Below are 21,442 nucleotides of genomic sequence, written 5' to 3'. Positions count from 1 at the left end.
AAATGACATTTAAATGAGCCAATCACATTTTAGATACAGACATGGTATGTTAGTCAATGGAGAACGTGCATGCACGTTATATAGCCAGTCTGAAAAATATATTTTTTATTTAGCGTGATCAGATCTAAAGAAGCACAATTTATGATTCCATTGTTGCCAGAGTATACTTTAAAATATGTTTTGTGATAATCTTGACCAAACGTTTTGGAGATTTTTTGTCTTTCCCCATTTGTCAGGAGCTGTACTTTCATGCCAATTGTACCTATAGAAAATAGTTGCCTGGGAGCATTCCAAAGATGGCCGCCAGTGGACTGACTTGCCTTGAAATGAACTTTGTTTAAACTCAAAACTTTAACTGAGATTAAGTTATTGTGACAACTTCCCTGTGTGACAACTAGCCCTATAAATAAAGAATATTAGAAGTATGGTAGATTTGGCCACCTGCAGTTGAAATTTTTAACCTGTTTTTTTTTTTTTTTATCCAGCAAAGAAGCTCAAAATTAAAAGAAAACATCCTTTCAAACAACTATTTTCCAGTACATTTTCATGTCATTTATTTTCAAGACAACAAATTATTTTTAAAATAACATTATTATATCTTAAAATAGTACATTTAAAGATCACTGTGATCAAACAACATGATTCAGTCATACACAGAGTACTATACAACATTATAAAAACAATAAAACCCCAGGTAAAAAACAATATTGTATATATATAAAAAAATGTTTTCTACTTTGCCCTCAGTGGTGAAAGTACAAATTAAAAACAGTCAGCAATGTCATTTACAGAAAACATTCACACATTTCAGCCACAGGTATTATATGTCCTTTTAAGTAAACATATTAAAAGCAACAATTAAGCAACTTCACAAGGCAAAAGTTAACCGTGTAGTGTATTCGTAAGCTTTTGCTGGGAAAATGGTTTTCTGGAGGAATTTAGCTCTATCACTTTACTGGATAGCTGCATGGCTCTTTGTTTCAACTGGCTTTTTAAAGCATCCATGTTTGACTTCAAGACTTCCTGAGGTTTCTGAATTTTTGTATTCTGCTTTGGAGATTTGGGTGGAGAAAAGGTCATCTTCATCTTCTTCTGTAGTGATTTAGGTGGAGAGGGCATCCTTTTCTTCTCCTGTGGTGACTTGGGTAGAGAGATCTTCTTTACTTTGGGTATGTAGGTGCTGCTCCACTGGTTGTGAACTTTTTGTTTAGCAGAAAGCACACAAGCATAGTCCTTGCCAGCATTAGAAACTGTTAAGGTAGGAGGGGCAGAGGGACGCCGCTCCAGGGCAAGGCATTGGTCACCTTTGGATCCATATAAGGCAAATTTAACTTTATTTTTCTCATTTGTTATTTTCTTCACTGATTGAGCACCATCATACATATCAAGCTTCTTATTTGACTTGTGAGGCATTGTGGTCATGCATGGTGTTGTATTTGAATGAATGGACACTCTCTCTCTCAACTTGTGTAGGTTTTTTGTAAGGTTCTGAGAGTTTCTGTCCATCATAGCCTGTAAGGGATAATTTTGTCCATCTTTAACTTTTTTCAAATTTCTGCAGTTCTGATTTTCACCACTAGAGTGGTTAATTTCAGATACACCATAAAGGTTATGCTCATCAAAATTTTTCTTTTGTGGCCAATTCTTTTTAATCACAACATCTGGAGCGAAGAGCTCACAATCATCAACAACAATCTTAGTGCTACCGGATTTTGGCTTTTGCTTGACAACAGATTTTGTTGGAGGAAGTGTGATGCGTTGCATGGGCATTTGGAATTTGGTCCTGCTGATTTTGTCTGATTTGACCTTATCTGACTGAATCTTGGGAAGCTCCTGTTTAACTAAACTCTGAATTCCAGGCATTCTGAGATTAGGCATTGCTGATCTGACCATGCTGTCACTTTTTTGTCCTGCCAGTCTATCATCGGCAAAGTGTGCCTCTGTTGAAGGAACAATTGGCTCCTCCCCTTCTAGTTCAAGCGATGGTGCCTCAACCCAAAAGTTAGAGCAGAAAAGTTCACCATCATTGCCCATTGGAGGAGGCGCGTTGTGTTGCATGGGCATTTGGAGCTTGGTTAAGCTGATTTTGTCTGATTTGACCATATATGTTTCAATCTTGCTAAACTCCTCTTCATCTGAACTTTGAATCTCAGTTATTCTGAGATCAGGCATTGCTGATTTTACCATGTGGTCATTTTTTTGTCCTGTCAGTCCTTTATCCTCAATGTTTGCCTCTGAAGGAACAGTTGTCTCCTGGACTTCCAGTTCAAGAGTTGGTGGACTACTTCTTTGCTCTTGTTCATCTGATTTATTAAGGATGCCAAAAGCATCAGTCTTGTTCCTCTTAGGAGAGCATGACTCACTTTCTAGTTCAAGTGATGGTGCCTCATTCCAACAGTGGGAGTACAAAAGTTCACCATCATTGTCCTTTTTAGTAACATAAGTGGAATTGGATTTCTCAGTGCAATTGGTACCACAACCAGAGCAAATCTGTGCTTCGCTACATACATGGTTAGGCTGACTGGGCGAGCTTAACCATGCCACAAGTTCTGTTGAGTCAAAGCTTGATCGAATAGACTCGGCTTTCATGTTACATTGAGGTTTTGTTTCTAACTGTTGTAAGAGCACACAATCATCAACACCAGTGCTAGTGGTATAAAATTTTGGTTTATGCTTAACAAAAACAGATTCCGTTGGAGGACGCGTGTTGTGTTGCATGGGCATTTGGAGCTTGGTTAAGCTGATTTTGTCTGATTTGACCATATATGTTTCAATCTTGCTAAACTCCTCTTCATCTGAACTTTGAATCTCAGTTATTCTGAGATCAGGCATTGCTGATTTTACCATGTGGTCACTTTTTTGTCCTGTCAGTTCTTTATCCTCAATGTTTGCCTCTGAAGGAACAGTTGTCTCCTGGACTTCCAGTTCAAGAGTTGGTGGACTACTTCTTTGCTCTTGTTCATCTGATTTATTAAGGATGCCAAAAGCATCAGTCTTGTTCCTCTTAGGAGAGCATGACTCACTTTCTAGTTCAAGTGATGGTGCCTCATTCCAACAGTGGGAGTACAAAAGTTCACCATCATTGTCCTTTTTAGTAACATAAGTGGAATTGGATTTCTCAGTGCAATTGGTACCACAACCAGAGCAAATCTGTGCTTCGCTACATGCATGGTTAGGCTGACTGGGTGAGCTTAACCATGCCACAAGTTCTGTTGAGTCAAAGCTTGATCGAATAGACTCGGCTTTCACGTTACATTGAGGTTCTGTTTCTAACTGTTGGAAGAGCACACAATCATCAACACCAGTGCTAGTGGTATCGAATTTTGGTTTATGCTTAACAAAAACTGATTCCGTTGGAGGAGGCGTGTTGTGTTGCATGGGCATTTGGAGCTTGGTTAAGCTGATTTTGTCTGATTTTAACATATTTGTTTCAATCTTGCTAAACTCCTCTTCATCTGAACTTTGAATCTCAGTTATTCTGAGATCAGGCATTGCTGATTTTACCATGCTGTCACTTTTTTGTCCTGTCTGTCCTTTATCATCAGTTTTTGCCTCTGTTGAAGGAACAGTTGTCTCCAGGACTTCCAGTTCAAGAGTTGGCGGACTACTTCTTTGCTCTTGTTCATCTGATTTAGTGAGGATGCCAAAAGCATCAGACTTGTTCCTTTTAGGAGAGCATGACTCACTTTCTAGTTCAAGTGATGGTGCCTCATCCCAACAGTGGGAGCAGAAAAGTTCACCATCATTGTCCTTTTTAATCACATGATTGGAAGTGGATTTCTCAATGTGATTGCTACCACAACGAAAGCAAATCTTTACTTCACTACATTTATGGTTAGGTGCACTGGGTGAGCTAAACCATGCCATAAGCTCTGGGGAGTCAATGTTTGATTGAGTAGACTTGGTTTTTATGTTACATTGAGGTTCTTTTTCTAACTGATGGAAAAGGTTTCTAGCATCTTCAGATGACAGCACAGTTACTTCCATCAACAGGGAGTGATCACTTGAATTTTCATCATTAGAAACATCTTCCATCATATATACATCTGTCTTGCCTGAATTCTCATTGTCAGAAATATCTTCCACCTGCCATACGTCTGTCAATTTTTTAAGAGTCTCTGCTTTACCTGATTTCTCATCATCAGAAATATCTTTCACCTGCCAGATGACTGTGGAGTTGCTAGCAGCCTCCTTATTCCCCGAATTCTCATTGTCAGAAATATCTTCTACTTGCAATGTGTTTGTGGATTTACTAAGAGCCTCTGTAGAAAAGGACACCTTAGATTTATTCAAATCATCTGAAACAGCACTGGCACATTCCAAAAGTTTATCTACAGGTCTCACAGGAAATGAATCAGACTCTAAATGTATGACTTCCAGGGGGGAGGTGAGACTGACATCTTGTGTGACTCTGATGTGTTCTTGGTTTAATACTTCCATTTCTTTGCTGTGGTCTGTTAGTTCTTCTGAAGGCATTTCTGATAATGGTGAGAGGTCTGCAGGCCCTTTGTCCTTGATAGCTGTTTCCTCCCTGCCATTTCCTGCCAAAGGTGTGAAAACCTCTGTATGACTTTCAGTAAATAAACTGCATGTGTTTGGCTTTACACTTTGCTCTGTTCTGATGGATGTAACCTCAGGATCTTCTTTAAGTGAATTCTCACCTGAATAGTTTGAAGGAACATAATCTGGCAGTGGTTCTGAAAGCACTTTATCAATATCCGCAGGCTGTCCATCAACATTTAACCAAGAGGATCTGAACTCCTCAGATGACAAACAGATCTCATCGTTGAGAATGTCACAATGAGCCAGTTTATTAAAGTTTTCAGATGAAATGCTTTGAAATACCACAGATTCATCATTCTTTACACCTGATGAGCACTCCGTCAGTTCTCTATGCAACTTTAAAGATTCCAAAAGATTGTATTTGTCCCCATTCCAGTAGAGTTCCAAGATCCAATTGAAAACACTCTCTGGTATATCTGCATATCTAGCGCATAACTTGGTCATCTCTTCCATCTCTATAGATTTTGTCAAGTTCATCAGTTTCAGCAGTGTGTACTCAACCACTGGCACACTGGAAAAGTCAAACACAGTATCACCTGAATCACAATCACTCTGCTCTGTATAATTTTTCTGCAAGCAAATATCAGGACTTTGAGGTATGCTAGTGACTGTGATGTTGTTTGTGGTCTCAGTTTGAATGCTAAACCTTCTATCATCCTGCTGAGTGACTGGTGCAGGCAATTCAGACAGCTTGTCATTTACTTTTGTGACAAAACTCAGTGCATCAGGCTCTTCAGCAATTGACCAAACAGTATCAATCTTTAGAGGTGGACTGTCAACTGTTTTTGGACTTGTATCATCCATCAGTTCAGTATTTGAGGTCTGCTGGGAAATGGGGGGCACGATTGCTATGGCCTTGTGAACTTGCTGAGCAGCTTTCTGTAGAGAAAACACCGCTTCAAGACAATCTGCTGGGTCAGCAGTGTATTGTACCCCATGTTGTCTAGTACCATGTCTCTTCTCACTGCTACTCTGTTCTGTTCTGCCTGTCTGATTGATGTCAGGTAAGACAGATTGTGACGCAAACCCACTCGCATCTTTGGAGATGCTTATTTTTTTGGAGGGCACTTGGTTCCAATAGTCTTTCTGAAATACACCGTAGTACATTCTTTTACTAGGTGGTTCATCTGTAAACTGTGCACTCTGATGTCTAGTTCTTCCATCTGATGGCTGCTTATTTACTGCTGAACTATTAGCAAAACCTTCTTCATTGTCATCCGAACACAGTAATCGATATAATAATGGGTTAACATAAGAAATTAAGTTTAAATCAGGCTTAGACTGAGGGTTAGGTTGGGCTTCATTGGTGAGAGTCTTCTGCTGTGTTTGGTTTTGAGCAGTCTGATTAATGCTACATGTCCTATTGTCTATGCTCTGCTGTTCATTGTTGCTTTGACTATTCTGAAACTGGGTGGCTGATACATTTGGACCTGTATTCATCATCATTCCTAGCTGGCTCTGCATTACAGGACTCTTCTGAAAATTAATGGAAGGCGGTGAAATGCTCTTTTGTGCTCCAGAGTGTGGCAGTCTGACAGAGTTGTTTGAGGTATAATGGATTGTTTCAGTGTTCTGAGCTTGGCTGATGTACATTCTCTGCATCGTACCATTGTTTTGGGCCCAAGAAGTGGATTGTTGAGAGCATCCAGGTTTTGTGTTTTGCATAGTCTGCTGTTGGTCTGACTGTTGTCCAGAGAACCATTGTTGGTGATGAAGAGGTGCTGTTCTAGAAGAACAAGGTTGTTGCTGGTTGTTCATGTGGCAAGAGCTCCCATTGTCAGAAATGTGGAAGTTCCAACTCCTGGTGTTATCATTACACCCAGTTCTAGAGCCTCCACGGTCTGAACGTAAAGACAGTGGAGCTTGGTTAGGGCCACCATTATTTTGCACTGGGCCTATGTTTCCGTAGTTCTGTCGGGAGTAAACATGCGGAGTGCTGAATTGGGCATAATACCTATGTGTATTGGGGTTTTCAGATGGTACTTTTGTTTGAGAGACCATCCCTTGTGTGCAGTGCTGCTGTGTCTGGGAGCCTCTGAATGGGTGGGGGTGGGTCTGATTTGCTTTTGGTTGAAAAACAAGAGCAAAAGAGTCCCCACTGTTTGAGCGAACACCTTGAGAAGAATTCCAGTGATTTACATACTGTTGTTGTCCACTTGAATATCTTTGCTGCGGTGAGGTATATAGTTGTGGGTTGAACTGTGTCTGGTTTGTGTTGGGTGGTTGATAATTCCTGGTGGGTTGGTACATAGGCAGGAGCCTTTCTTGGTACTTGGGCAGAGGTCGTTCTTGGTACTTGGGCGGAGGTCGTTCTTTTTCTTGGTACTTAGGTGGAGGTCGTTGATTAGAAGTCCAGTTGTATCCTTGCATGATTATGGTAATGGCTGCTGCCGTTGCTCTTTAGGCAAATTACTCAGTTATACAAAAAGCACTCTAAAAACAAAAGAAGTTAAAGAAAGCAAATACAGATAATTAGTTAATGAGCACATTTTAGTCAAAGTATACAGACATGTTAAACTCTCAATAGGTGTTCATTAATGAAATTTTGGATTTAAAATGAGTGCCCTAATTACTCTCTATCAGACAAATAATAATTTCATAACACATTTAAAGGTGCTGTTAGTTTATTTTATTATACGTTTTTATTAAAAAAAATTAAATCATGCATTAAAAACTCCCTACTCATAGACAGATAGGCCTGTTTTTTTTAATTAGGTGTCTTGAGAAAACACACTGGTTTTTGCAGTGGCCCCCGACTCTGATAAAAAGCCAAAAATGTGTCAGGGGTGCATTTTTGTTTTTTTTTAAATCAGAAAATCTCTTTGGCTGTCACTCAACAGTTAGTTAGTCAATTGAGAGCTGTAGGGTCTGTTGACATTTATTTGTTAGACATATCTTTGAAGGGCGGAGTTTTTGGAGAGAGGACATGATGTTGAAGGAAATAATGTCAATTACCTAGACATAGTATGCACTCATTTCTCACTATCACAGTATACCAAAGCTAGACAACAAAACTCAATTTAGTGTCCTTTAAGCTGTGAGTTTATGCATTAAGATATCATTAGTACATACAATAATACTTCAATGATAAGGTATTATACAATTAAATATATGTATAACAATGGTAACAAACATTACTTAATACAGTAAAGGCATATTTACATCAAGTCCGAATTTTTGGTACGAATGTTTGTTGCGAACAAGCTTTTAAAAAGGAACAATGGTTTCCTAGGCACAAACACTGAATTCAATGCAAATATGCAGTAAATAAAAGAAAATGTAAACTGTAAAAGCTGTAAACACATTCTTTATTTTTTTTAATATTTAAGTCATGTGCTGATACCTCTTAATTTATTATATACCTGGTAGCCTAAAAAGTAAAACAGTAAAAGTTAACTTTCTTGAAAAAATAAATGTTGGCATGAGTTGTGTTGAATTATCTTTTATTTTTTTAAATGCAGTGAAACAAATGTATTTTAAAATATGATTTATATTTGAAAAACAAATGTCCACCAAACCAAAGTCAAGTGGTGCAACCAATACGTAGGTATTGAGAAGAAGATTTCTTTAGACCCATTAACAAGATTGTGTGTAAAGACATTTTGGTTCAGGTCACTTGGTGCAATGGTGAGATAACTATTCTTGACTAAAAAAAATACATTTATATATATATTGTTTTTTTCACCTTGAAACATATGTTTGAAAACTTTTTTGAAAAGATGTGTACACTCATGTAGGCCTATTCAAGGTGCAATGAAACTATTTTAATACCCTTTACTTAATGGTTGCACCACTTGACATTTTTAAAGTCATTAAATAATTTTTTTGGTACAAAATGCTATAAATGTAGTGCCGACCATATATCGGTCGGACGATATTAGCCTTTCACCGATATATCGGTATCGGCGTATATTTTACCGATATGCGCCGATATGAAAACGTTTTTTCAGAACATATAATGCAGAAAACAATGCTTTAGAATTGGTGTCATAACGTAGTTTGTCCAGCAGAATGCGCTCTTACTCCATTGTTTACAGAGCTGAGCTGATGGTGTCTCTCTTCATGGTAAGTTTTTAACTAATTTGTGAAATACATACTGGAAACTTAAACAATGACCCCATCATTTTCCCTTTTCAATATAACTAATATAGCGTTAACCCTGCCCCTCACAACCATGTCACTCATGTCTGTTTGCTGTTAGCCAGCTATAGTTTGTCAGTGCAGTCAGTAATGTAGCAGATTGAAAGGTGAACATCAGAGCATCTTTTTGCAGCTCAGCAGACAATGGTGGTGGATTGTGTCTGATGAGTGTTGATTTCATGCTATGTTGTTACCTAGTTGGTGAGCCAATTTTCCATGCTGGAAATTAAAATAAACAATGTCCATCTTTTACTCTCCGTGACAATGAGCTTATAGCTAACTAGCTAATCATGTATTTCATTGTTGTCAGTTGAGTGGAAGCTAATGTGTAAACATGTATTCACCAAACTGTTTTGTTCAGGATTTACAGTTTGGTACCCCCTTCAACCGAACAATTCCAGTTGTTGCATTTATAAAATGTAATATTTAAAAGTCTGGTTTTCCACCGTTGAAAGTTTCCCCTGAACTTGTATAGTAGAATACGGTGAAACACTGCTGCCGCTGTTTATCTTGACTCAGCAGTATTAATATAGTCAGCGTTTGACTGATACTAAACAGTACTGATGTTTATTTAGCTATTTATTTTATTTGTATTTATTCTTTATTTTAATGGTCAGCATCTGACTGATACTAAACAGTACTGATGTTTATTTAGCTATTTATTTTATTTTAATTTATTCTTTCTTTAAATGGTCAGCATTTGACTGATACTAAACAGTACTGATGTTTATTTAGCTATTTATTTTATTTTTATTTATTCTTTATTTAAATGGTCAGCAATTGACTTATACTAAACATACAGTACTGATGTTTATTAAGCTATTTATTGTATTTTTATTTTCTCAGTGTTCATTTCTAGAATTTGTTGACAATGTATAATAATAATAATAATAATGTCAAATATACTTTAATAAAAAAATTTAAGAAAGCAGTCTTCTGAGTACCTTTGCATAGTCATATCGGTGAAAAATCGGTGAAAAATCCACATAGAAAAGGTCTGTTTTCATTCCAGCTCAAAAACTAGATTTATCGGCCACCATATTGGTAATCGGTGAATTTTCCCTCTCTAAAATAGGTATCGGTCAGGCTCTATATAAATGTTTTTCAAACAATTTGTAAAAAAAACATGAACTCAAAGATTACTTGACACATTTGTTTGAAACCAGATTTTTTTTAAATATTTCAAATTTTTATCACCTCGGACAACCTTATTTGTCAATGACCCATATTCCTCAAATGCATCAAAAACAAATCCCATCCGGTGCTGCTGACAGTTCTATTTATTATTATTATTATTACCACCATTCTTTTTTTTTGGGGGGGGGGGGTGCAAAAAGGGTTAACAATTGTATAAATGTATGTGTATATACATAAAAGGCATTGACAATAGATCCTTAATGCAAAAAAATATAATTTTTATCAACTGTAGAAAAACAATAATCACTCAACTCACACCAAAATTTCGAAGACATATTACAAGAGAAAAATAAATGGCTAAGGCTTTCACTTTCATTATTACAAAAAGTACACATACCGCTTACATCACAATATCTCGCCAGATGTGCGTTACATGGATACACTTTGTGCAAAATTTTAAAATGCACAACCACGCTTTCTTCCATTGAATGTCGTCAATGACAGACATAAAAAAAAAAAAAAATTATAATAAAAAAAAAAACAAAAAAAAAAAATCCTCTTGGGAAAATTGACGATCGCGAATGGGATAATTGCCGGATAAATGTATTATTACAGGCTGTACTTAAAAATAACTTTCCTCCCAAAAATAACTGAGGTAGTTGTTTACGACCAGCTCCGTAAGTTAGAGACGATTTCATCAAAAACACTATGCTCTCTGGTATAGCCTTTACAACAGATTGATAATCTATAAATGGCAAAGGATATTGATAGATAAATGTTTTGGGAAGTCTTGCTGCCAATATATAAGGAGAGGGAGGGGTAAACAAATCTAGATAGACCTTCCGCTTTTGACAAAAAAAAAAAAAAAAAAAACTATTCCTACTGAAGATAAATCTCTTTGAAGCCAATTATTAAATTTATTTTTAATTCAAGTGCTGTCTGCTCATTATATTTTTTGTTACCTGAATCCCCAGATAGGCCACCTTCACTTCACTTCTGATCGGTATGCAGCTGAATTGGGTTTCTGAAGTATTATTATATAAACAGATTATTTCACACTTAGATAAATTGAGTCTAAATCCAGATGCATTTGAAAAAGGGTTGATTGTATGTAACACCGGTTCTATTTGTTCTTTATCTTTCAGAAACAAAGTTGTGTCATCTGCTAATTGCGAAATACGAAACTCTTTTTAAATATATTAATGCCTTCAAAACTACTCTTATGCAAAATATCAATAGACAAAGATTCTACTACAAGTAAAAATAAAAGAGGGCTCAGAGGGCACCCCTGACGTATTCCACGACAAATAGGTAAATTACTACTATTCCTACCTCATGCAGCTGTGCATTTATTTTCATAGATCCCAATGACCCTAATGTACGGACAATGCATTGATGCATGACATGCAACACACATAAAACGACCTATCAATGAAATCAAAGATGGAAACTTTCAGAGCAGGCTACTTTAATTCGTGTCTGCCCTCATCCGCGTGGTTCTATCTTCGAGCCGTCCAAGATTTACCCTCTTTACTCGTTTAATGCTCTTTGTATACCATTATAATAATATGACGATACATTTAATACTCACTAAATGGCTAATACTCACAATTTACTGCGCATTCCCAAGACCGACCCCGTGTCCACTTTGGGTCTCCAAACTTTTCCAATTTGCATTTCAAAACAAATATTTAGTCCGCATGATAATCCCCAGAATTTTTTAGTTTAAACTCGTTGCATTAGATTTGCGACTTGCATCTTCAATCTATGACCGTCAACAAAGTGTACATCCGAATGAGCGGGTGTTTCTGAGGCATCTTGGCGCTTTTCCAACGCATGACAAAGGAGGGGCTGTGTTCGTCTAAGATTTATCCTCCGCCCACCAGCAATTAGCTACAAAATGAATATGTAAAAATGCAAAGATGCAAAGATGGGTGGGAGAAATCTTGTGTATCCTACTGTTTTAAAAAGTGTTTGGTACTGTCGTGGAATAATAAAGTCTTTTCTCTATTTGCAATAAAACTCTGGAAGTCAAGGAGTTCCAGATGTCAAAGATTAGACTTTATTGAACAAAGCAACAAAGCCCAGATGCCAGCTGATCATCTGAATATCCTATTCCAAACTCTCATTCCTATACATTTCTGTTATCATCTTTTAGCCATTAAGCATACATTTCTGTTATCTTAGCCAATAGGCGTGCATACCCATCATATCTGTTTGCCACAATAAGTTATCAAACCTTCTGGCTTCATTTTAATAGTGGAATCCTGGCAACAAGTCTATATATATATATATATATATAAAATAACCTTTAATCCCATTTATCAAGAAACTATACATTTCATGTAAACAGAATAGAGTAGTTTTGACTAATGATTGTACCATCCAGTGATTGAGGAATGCTTTCTCCACTGTTTGCCATTCTGTATAATATTGCTGATGTACGATAAGACAGCATATGTGCAACCTTCAGGGTTTCCCATAGCATAGTCACGTAGGCTATGCAGCCTTTGTCGTGGAGCATGGAAGACTCTTCTCCCTTTCTATAAGAAAACTCTCGAAGTCAGGAGTTCCAGGTGTCAATGGTTAGAGTTTATTGAGCAGACCAACAAACCCGAGATGTCAGCTGAGATCTGAATTACTTGGTCCAAACCCTCAGTTTTTATACAGTTTGTTATCTTGCATTACCTCATGCACATGGCCTTTTATTATTTTTTGTAGTCAGTGGAGACCATCCGCCAACATTATTTCCCAGAGCCTCTGATTTCTTTTTAAAGGTGGAAACCTGGCTTTTAGTTCATTTTTAAAAAATAACCTTTTAAAAGCATTTATTATAAAAGTATACACTTTGAGTAAATAAAATATAACAGTCTAAGCATAATACGGTCACTTTGACCATTGGCTGTGTTAATCTTTAATTCTTAGCTGTGTCTCTCAGTGCTTTTTCATATCATGGTACCATTGTTTCTGCTACAGCTGAGTGCACTGTGTGTTTCCTGTGTGAGTTCGAGCCCCACGTTGGGCACCAATTTGTTGTGGCTTCTGCCACCTCTGTGAAACATCACTCCTGAAGTCTTGGGGTTTTGATACCAGAAGATAGACTTTATTATCAGAGATAAAAAAAAAGCCGAGTTGCTCCCAGCGCAACTAACTTTCTATATTCAAACATGCCTATATTCACCTAGGGCGTGACCAATACACCCCATACATTTTCTTCTGTGTCTTCAGTCTGTTTAAGAACATGAAACTATTTGAGAGGCCCCTCTCCGTCTGGAACCTCTTTACAGGGCCTTATCCTATATTTTCTCTAGTGTCAAAACATGCGACTCAATTTTACCATACGTGAGGGGCCCCACATTCCAAGACAGACTTCTTACACAAACACACACTCAGTAAAATTAATGCTTGAACGTCAGAAATAATTGTAGAATAAAATGTCTATATTTACATTGATTGTTCTTGATTAATTTATATTTAACTTGATAAAAATATTCTTCACTTGCAGCACAAACACTATTAATAACCACATTTGCTCTCTCCTGGGTCATATAAATCCAGGCTATTCTATACAAGTACTTTTCCATGTTTGATATATAAAAATACACTATAATATAGAAAAATATACTAACCTTCAGAGTTTTCCTGGTTTACATAATGCCCAGGCTACTCTACATTTTTTATATATTTAATCAAATTATACTATAGTACATTTAAATTCTTTAATAAACAGAGGCATAACGCTGCATGGAGAAAAAGCAGCAACAGTGGAAAGTTAAATTTACATTTAACCAACATCACTGTATTGCAATTAAAATACGTCTGTATACTAAACCTTTTGTCCTGTATTATTTTCAATGCACTCTAAAAGAGCATTAAATGTTTCCTAGTAGTAGCATAACAACATGTGCAGATTGATTTGAGTTATCATGCCTGCTTCTCTGCTTTCTTTATGGGGCAACATCTTATGCTGATATTTATTTGCTGTGCATCAAATGTTTTTCTGCATTTGTTTTTTGCAGATAAAGGAAATGAAGAACAGATCACATATAAAAACACCACATCCTTTGGAGGTGAAATGAGGTGAGACCAGAGCATTTGTGTCATAGCCCAAACAAAACAGCTGACAAAGTAACACATACAGTGCATCCGGAAAGTATTCACAGCGCTTCACTTTTTCCACATTTTGTTATGTTACAGCCTTATTCCAAAATGGATTAAATTCATTATTTTCCTCAATTCTACAAACAATACCCCATAATGACAACGTGAAAAGTTTGTTTGAAATCTTTGCAAATTTATAAAAAAAATAAAAATAAATCACATGTACATACAGGTGCATCTCAATAAATTAGAATGTCGTGGAAAAGTTCATTTATTTCAGTAATTCAACTCAAATTGTGAAACTCGTATTAAATAAATTCAATGCACACAGACTGAAGTAGTTTAAGTCTTTGGTTCTTTTAATTGTGATGATTTTGGCTCACATTTAACAAAAACCCACCAATTCACTCGACAAATTAGAATACATCGTAAGACCAATTAAAAAAAAAAAACATTTTTAGTGAATTGTTGGCCTTCTGGAAAGTATGTTCATTTACTGTACATGTACTCAATACTTGGTAGGGGCTCCTTTTGCTTTAATTACTGCCTCAATTCGGCGTGGCATGGAGGTGATCAGTTTGTGGCACTGCTGAGGTGGTATGGAGCCCAGGTTTCTTTGACAGTGGCCTTCAGCTCATTTGCATTTTTTGATCTCTTGTTTCTCATTTTCCTCTTGACAATACCCCATAGATTCTCTATGGGGTTCAGGTGTGGTGAGTTTGCTGGCCAGTCAAGCACACCAACACCATGGTCATTTAACCATCTTTTGGTGCTTTTGGCAGTGTGGGCAGGTGCCAAATCCTGCTGGAAAATGAAATCAGCATCTTTAAAAAGCTGGTCAGCAGAAGGAAGCATGAAGTGCTCCAAAACTTCTTGGTAAACGGGTGCAGTGACTTTGGTTTTCAAAAAACACAATGGACCAACACCAGCAGATGACATTGCACCCCAAATCATCACAGACTGTGGTACTTACCACTGGACTTCAAGCAACTTGGGCTATGAGCTTCTCCACCCTTCCTCCAGACTCTAGGACCTTGGTTTCCAAATGAAATACAAAACTTGCTCTCATCTGAAAGAGGGGACTTTGGACCACTGGGCAACAGTCCAGTTCTTCTCCTTAGCCCAGGTAAGACGCCTCTGATGTTGTCTGTGGTTCAGGAGTGGCTTAACAAGAGGAATACAACAACTGTAGCCAAATTCCTTGACACATCTGTGTGTGGTGGCTCTTGATGCCTTGACCCCAGCCTCAGTCCATTCCTTGTGAAGTTCACCCAAATTCGTGAATCGATTTTGCTTGACAATCCTCATAAGGCTGCGGTTCTCTCGGTTGGTTGTGCATCTTTTTCTTTCACACTTTTTCCTTCCACTCAACTTTCTGTTAACATGCTTGGATACAGCACTCTGTGAACAGCCAGCTTCTTTGGCAATGAATGTTTGTGGCTTACCCTCCTTATGAAGGGTGTCAATGATTGTCTTCTGGACAACTGTCAGATCAGCAGTCTTCCCCATGATTGTGTAACCTAGTGAACCAAACTGAGAGACCATTTTGAAGGCTCAGGAAACCTTTGCAGGTGTTTTGAGTTGATTAGCTGATTGGCATGTCACCATATTCTAATTTGTTGAGAGAGTGAATTGGTGGGTTTTTGTTAAATGTGAGCCAAAATCATCACAATTAAAAGAACCAAAGACTTAAACTACTTCAGTCTGTGTGCATTGAATTTATTTAATACGAGTTTCACAATTTGAGTTGAATTACTGAAATAAATGAACTTTTCCACGACATTCTAATTTATTGAGATGCACCTGTAAGTATTCACAGCCTTTGCCATGACACTCAAAATTGAGCTCAGGTGCATGCTGTTTCCACTGATCATCCTTGAGATGTTTCTACAACTTGATTGGAGTCCACCTGTGGTAAATTCAGTTGATTTGGCATGATTTGGAAAGGCACACACCTGTCTATATAAGGTCCCACAGTTAACAGTGCATGTCAGAGCACACACCAAGCCATGAAGTCCAAGGAACTGTCTGTAGACCTCTGAGATAGGATTGTATCGAGGCACAGATCTGGGGAAGGGTACAGAAAACTTTCTGCAGCATTGAAGGTCCCAATGAGCACAGTGGTCTCCATCATCCGTAAATGGAAGAAGTTTGGAACTACCAGGACTCTTCCTAGAGCTGGCCGCCTGGCCAAACTGAGCAATCAGGGGAGATGGGCCTTAGTCAGAGAGGTGACCAAGAACCCGATGGTCACTCTGACAGAGCTCCAGCGTTTCTCTGTGGCAAGAGGAGAAACTTCCAGAAGAACAACCATTTCTGCAGCACTCCACCAATCAGGCCTGTATGGTAGAGTGGCCAGACGGAAGCCACTCCTCAGTAAAAGGCACATGACAGCCCGCCTGGGGTTTGCCAAAAGGCACCTGAAGGACTCTCAGACAATGAGAAACAAAGATTGAACTCTTTGGCCTGAATGGCAAGCGTCATGCCTGGAGGAAACCAGGCACCGCTCATCACCTGGCCAATACCATTCCTACAGTGAAGCATGGTGGTGGCATAATAGGGTTCAAAAGAGTGTTACTATGAATGCAAATTTTAATACAGTGAAAAAGACACTCTATTAGCATAACATAAATAAAAATTTCCAACATTCTTTTGAATGTCCATGTACTAAAATAAAATATTTGATGCCATCAGTGTACCTTCATTTACTATTATTATTATTTTGAATGGCCATGGAAAATTAAGCAATGTGATAATTTTACCTGGTTGCAAAAAGTAGTCCGTTAATTTACCTGATGGACCAGTCTCCAACAGAAGCTTTGTAGTATAAGACCTTGAATAGGAGAAACTGTGTGTGTTTCTCCAAAATTATTTCTGTTTCAGGAATTCAGTGAAGTGAGAATAGCAGTCGAGAGGTGGACAACTGGACCTCAGAGACCTACTATTGTCCATAAAGGGAAGCCTGTCCGTGGCCTATGACCTGACTCGGACCATTGGAGCCTATATATGGAACTAAAGCATCATGCCAATAATCAATGAGATAAACGATGTACACGATGACCATTTTCAGAAATGTTCTATAGTTATCTATGCTTGTAACCAATCAGAATTCTAGAAGCTATTGCATTAACGTCAACTTGATGCTGTATCTGTCTATAAGTATTGATGTTTTTGGACCCGAGTTCAGTTCGTGATTCTCCTGTCTTCGAACTCGGAGGCTTTTGTACTGCTGACTTCTGCCATTTGATTTTGCAAACAACTGTCTTCATAAAATTTCAACTCATTTGATTGACACCTCGACTCCTGGTATTCATTCCAAGTCTACTGCTCTACGGCCCCAAGCTGTAATCCCCTACAATGCAATCTGAACAAAAAAAAATTTACTTCATTCGATGAGTCTAATGGTCATAAAATAAAATGCAACACCCCGGCTGTTAGCGGTGTGATGGAAATGTTTTATGTAATGGCATCAGAATTGGTCGAAAGGGTATTTTAACATGGAATGTGCAGAAAAATGCAGACTAAGGATGCTCAGGTCAAAGACCATGTATAAATCACATGATTAAAGAATCTAGACTTACCAAAAAGTGCTTAACACAGTAGAACTAACAGTCATATGATTTGCTTAGATTATTACAAACCAGTCACCAGAAGAGTATAACCAATTACAGTGAAGAGGACTTGAGTGACATTGATTTTTACTCAATTATAAGATATAAATGTACATGTATCTTACTGTTCAGGGAGACTCTCTTGGTTGTTATGACCAGTGAGCTCCCAGCCGTGAATAAAACTTCATTCCTGCAAAGAGCAACTTGGGAGTCGTGTCTGGTATATGCTGCGCAGCTGCAGAATAGAAGTACTAAAGATTCTATGCTCAGAGGACCACAGCAAGGACAGTGATAGTGTTGGAAGACTATAGACCTGCACTCGGGGTGAGGCTGTAATACTCAGAGTTTGCATTAATGATCCTGTATCGGACCAGCGTACACCTGAGGAGGGCGGTGAGAGTGTATAGATGCCTAAGACCTGGTCCTCACGTGTGGTTTGAGGTAGTGATAGTAGCTTCTTGACGGGACGCCGTCACCATACTTCGGGAGAGGAATTACCTTGAAGTATTGGATTGTATTATAAGTATTCGGGAAGGGAATTACCTCGAGACACTGTAGTATATTATATCGACAACTGGAAGTTGTTTGAATTGTCCGTAGTGAAGAAGTCAGATTAGTAGGTTGTGTTTGTATTGAGTATTTTCCACGACAGCGGTAAAAATGACCGACCATAGGAAATGAATGGGAAAGACCCTAACACAGAGCAATTTTTTTTATACATGTTGAATACAATTTATATATCAGCCACAATGCTGAACAAACACACACAGAAACGAAGGGGTGAGACTATAAAACATCAAGAGTGCAAAAGATTGCACTCTTGATGCACCCCCCCCCCACCACACTTTTACAGAGAGAGAGAGAGAAATGAATGGGTTAGACTACGACACAGCCAGAATGCAGAATGCACACACACACATTCGCACACAGTCCCATATTCCAGACAAAACACTGCATCTTTTTGTTATGGAAACAAAGAAACTTTCAAACAGTTCTGAGTTATAAATGTGGCCTCTTGGGCATTGGTCACAGTTCATTCTGTGGCAGCACCATGGTGAAATGCTATACTGTTCATGAGACCCTGGAACAATTGCTTGACTCCAGTGATGAAGAACAAGGGCTTGCTGAGGTGGCTGCATAGAACACTGCAGCTGTACTGGCTATTATTATACATTATCTGCTATTATTACAACTTTTCGTCATCTCCATGTTCATTTTCTTTTTCTCACCAGATGGCAGCAATCTATCCTGTCCCAATACATGACACATTCTCATTTTTATTACGTTTAAACTTATAGAAGTGTAGATTTGTAATGTAGCAAAGGTGCTTATTTGCATATGTAAATGATTGTGATATTGAAAAATGTACATGTAAATAAGATCTAAATAACCTAAAATCCCAAAAGAAGTGCATCATTTGTTACTACTTCAGGGCAGTTAGTGTTATAACATTTCATTCATTCACAAATGGGGTACACCTTTATTGTATCCGGTAAAAATTGACCGCAAACAGCCAAGGTGTTGACCATTTTTGAATAGCTTAGAAGGGTTAGTTAATTGTTCTTGTTATTCTTCATACAATTTGGATCTTAATGGGGGCGGGGCGACATTCTTTAGCAACATGTTGATAGTCCGATCTTTTTGAAGTGAGAACAAGGGACAATTCCTCTCAGTACTGGCGCCAATTTGGTGCGAAAGCTCCTTAACATATTTATGACCTGCAGCTTAGGCATCCATTAACACACTGATGGGCGTTTCAGTGATGGTCGGATCTGAGCATGATTAATTTCATTCCCGATGCACAAAATACGTCATGACAAAACATTTCAAGACTTCTGCAATTTAAGTAAGAGACAATAGAGAAAAAAAGAAAAAATAAATTCCAAAATACCCGCTGAATTTTGTAAAAAAGACAGTAAGGGGCTGTTCACACCAAAACGTTTTTGGCGTCCGTCCATGCTGTTTATAAATATTTATATGTAGCCTAAACATGCGCTAGATCATGATTTTCTTTCTTTTGTTTTTTACTTTTTGATGCCAAGGACCCCCAGATATGATGACCCCCTTCTGGACCTTCCTAAAATATAAAAAATAAAATATATATTTTAATGTAAAAAGACCCAATACTTACTGTGTGAGGAAAAAAAATAGTTTAAGATGTGAGATCCAGCAGATGGAAATGACTTCAATAAATCAGATGATTTATAGATGGAATAACAACTTTAATTTGTAAAAATTAATAAATGAATAATAATGAATGCTAAGAATAAATGTGATAATACAGAAAATAAATATTTGATTATAAATGTTAAGTAGATATATCTTAAGGATATATCCAAGGACTAAGTCCTGGGATAAACCTAACAACTCAAAGTCTTGTCTTTGTCTAAGGAACTTAGTAAATGGAAAAAAGTTAAAGTACAGAGATGAGTCAAGATGAGGCCATCAGAAGCGAAGAGCTAGAGAGCTGAGGTGTTAGTGTGACACCCAAAGATTCGTTAAGGTCTTTATAACCTCTTGAGACTGTGCCAGAAAACACTTCCTTTTTAAGCATAGAGAGCTCTGCACGAGATTAAGTTGTAATTCAAGGTGCCAGGTCAGGACCTACTGAAGTGTGAAAACTGCGGTTGAGTGGAAGGAGTAAACTGCAGAATAGCTCGTACAAATATCTTTGCCAAGTACTCATAAATGTCCTGATCTCAGCAAGATACGAACACGGGTGTCTTAGACATATCCTGTGTTTATAGACCTCGCCATATAGTATATTTTATTAAACATAGAAAAGATATTTGTATAGAAGTAGCCTGGGCATTATGTAAACCAGGAACATGTACACAAGGCTGTAAGGCTCACGTGACTATTGCTATGAGAAACACATATATGCTGTCTTAGCTTAAGAGCACACTCAGCAATTTACAAAGTGGAAGAAAGCATTTCTAAAGCGCTGGATGGTACAGCCATTAGTCAAGTCACTCACTATGTTTAAACTACTCTATTCTGTTTACATAGAATGCACACTTTCTTAAATAAATGGGACTAAAATGTTATTTTTTTTAAAATAGATGGGTTGCTAGGATTCCACCATTAGAAAGAAGTCAAAGGGTCTGCTAAATAATGGTGGCAAACAGAGACAGATGGGGAAGCCATTGGTTAAGATAACAGAAATGTATGTTTACTGGCTCAAAAGAGATGTGTAAATGTATAAAAATGAGAGTTCGATACTGGATAGTCAGATGAACAGCAGGCATCTCAGGTTTTGTTGTTTTGCTCAATAAAATCTAACCTTTGACATCTGGAACTCCTGACTTTGAGAGTTTTCTCGCATAGAGGGAAAGAGACTTCAATATTCCACAACAGTCTGTACATTACTTGGAACAATAACTATAAACTAAGCTCTCTTGCTCCAGCTCTGAAACCTCATCGAGTCATAAATTAACATAAACACATATCAGAACACACAAGGAATAAAGAGTTTGGACACATAAGGAGCACATCTGGTAACTTGAATGTAAAGTGGAGAATATTTTTATAAAGTTTAATATATAATCAAGTATAATCAATGTAAATAAAGCCATTTTATTTTACAATTATTTCTGACGGCCAGGCATGTATCTTACTGTATCTTACCTTGTCTGTGTAGAGGCCTGTGTAGAAATGGAATGTGCTCACATATGGTAAACTGAGTCTCCTGTTTTGAAACTAGAGAAAATATATGGTGAGACCCCTCCACGGACATTTCTTGTCCACTTAAAAAACAACAGACTGGAGTCACAGAACAAAATGATAAATAATAGTAACATGTATGGAATGTATTAGCCACGCCTTGGTAAATCATATGTATATAAGCGGGTATAAACCCAGATGCTAGAGTTGCTCTGCAGACAACTTGG

At 37.7% G+C, this 21,442-nt stretch overlaps 1 protein-coding gene across 1 annotated transcript; it reads right to left on the bottom strand.

The window, feature by feature from the left end:
- Positions 1–529: 529 nt before the first annotated feature.
- LOC127435250 (uncharacterized) lies at positions 530–11,663 on the bottom strand. The gene is made up of 2 exons (XM_051688551.1): positions 11,450–11,663; positions 530–6,996 (listed from the first exon to the last, which is right to left on the bottom strand). The coding sequence occupies exon 2, from the start codon at positions 6,931–6,933 to the stop codon at positions 883–885; it is 6,051 nt and encodes a 2,016-aa protein (XP_051544511.1). The 5' UTR covers positions 6,934–6,996; positions 11,450–11,663; the 3' UTR covers positions 530–882.
- Between the last annotated feature and the right edge of the window lie 9,779 nt (positions 11,664–21,442).

The sequence above is a fragment of the Myxocyprinus asiaticus genome, chromosome 45 (genome assembly GCF_019703515.2).
Source record: "Myxocyprinus asiaticus isolate MX2 ecotype Aquarium Trade chromosome 45, UBuf_Myxa_2, whole genome shotgun sequence".
Taxonomy (NCBI): domain Eukaryota; kingdom Metazoa; phylum Chordata; class Actinopteri; order Cypriniformes; family Catostomidae; genus Myxocyprinus; species Myxocyprinus asiaticus.
This window is presented reverse-complemented; position numbering and strand designations above follow the sequence as displayed.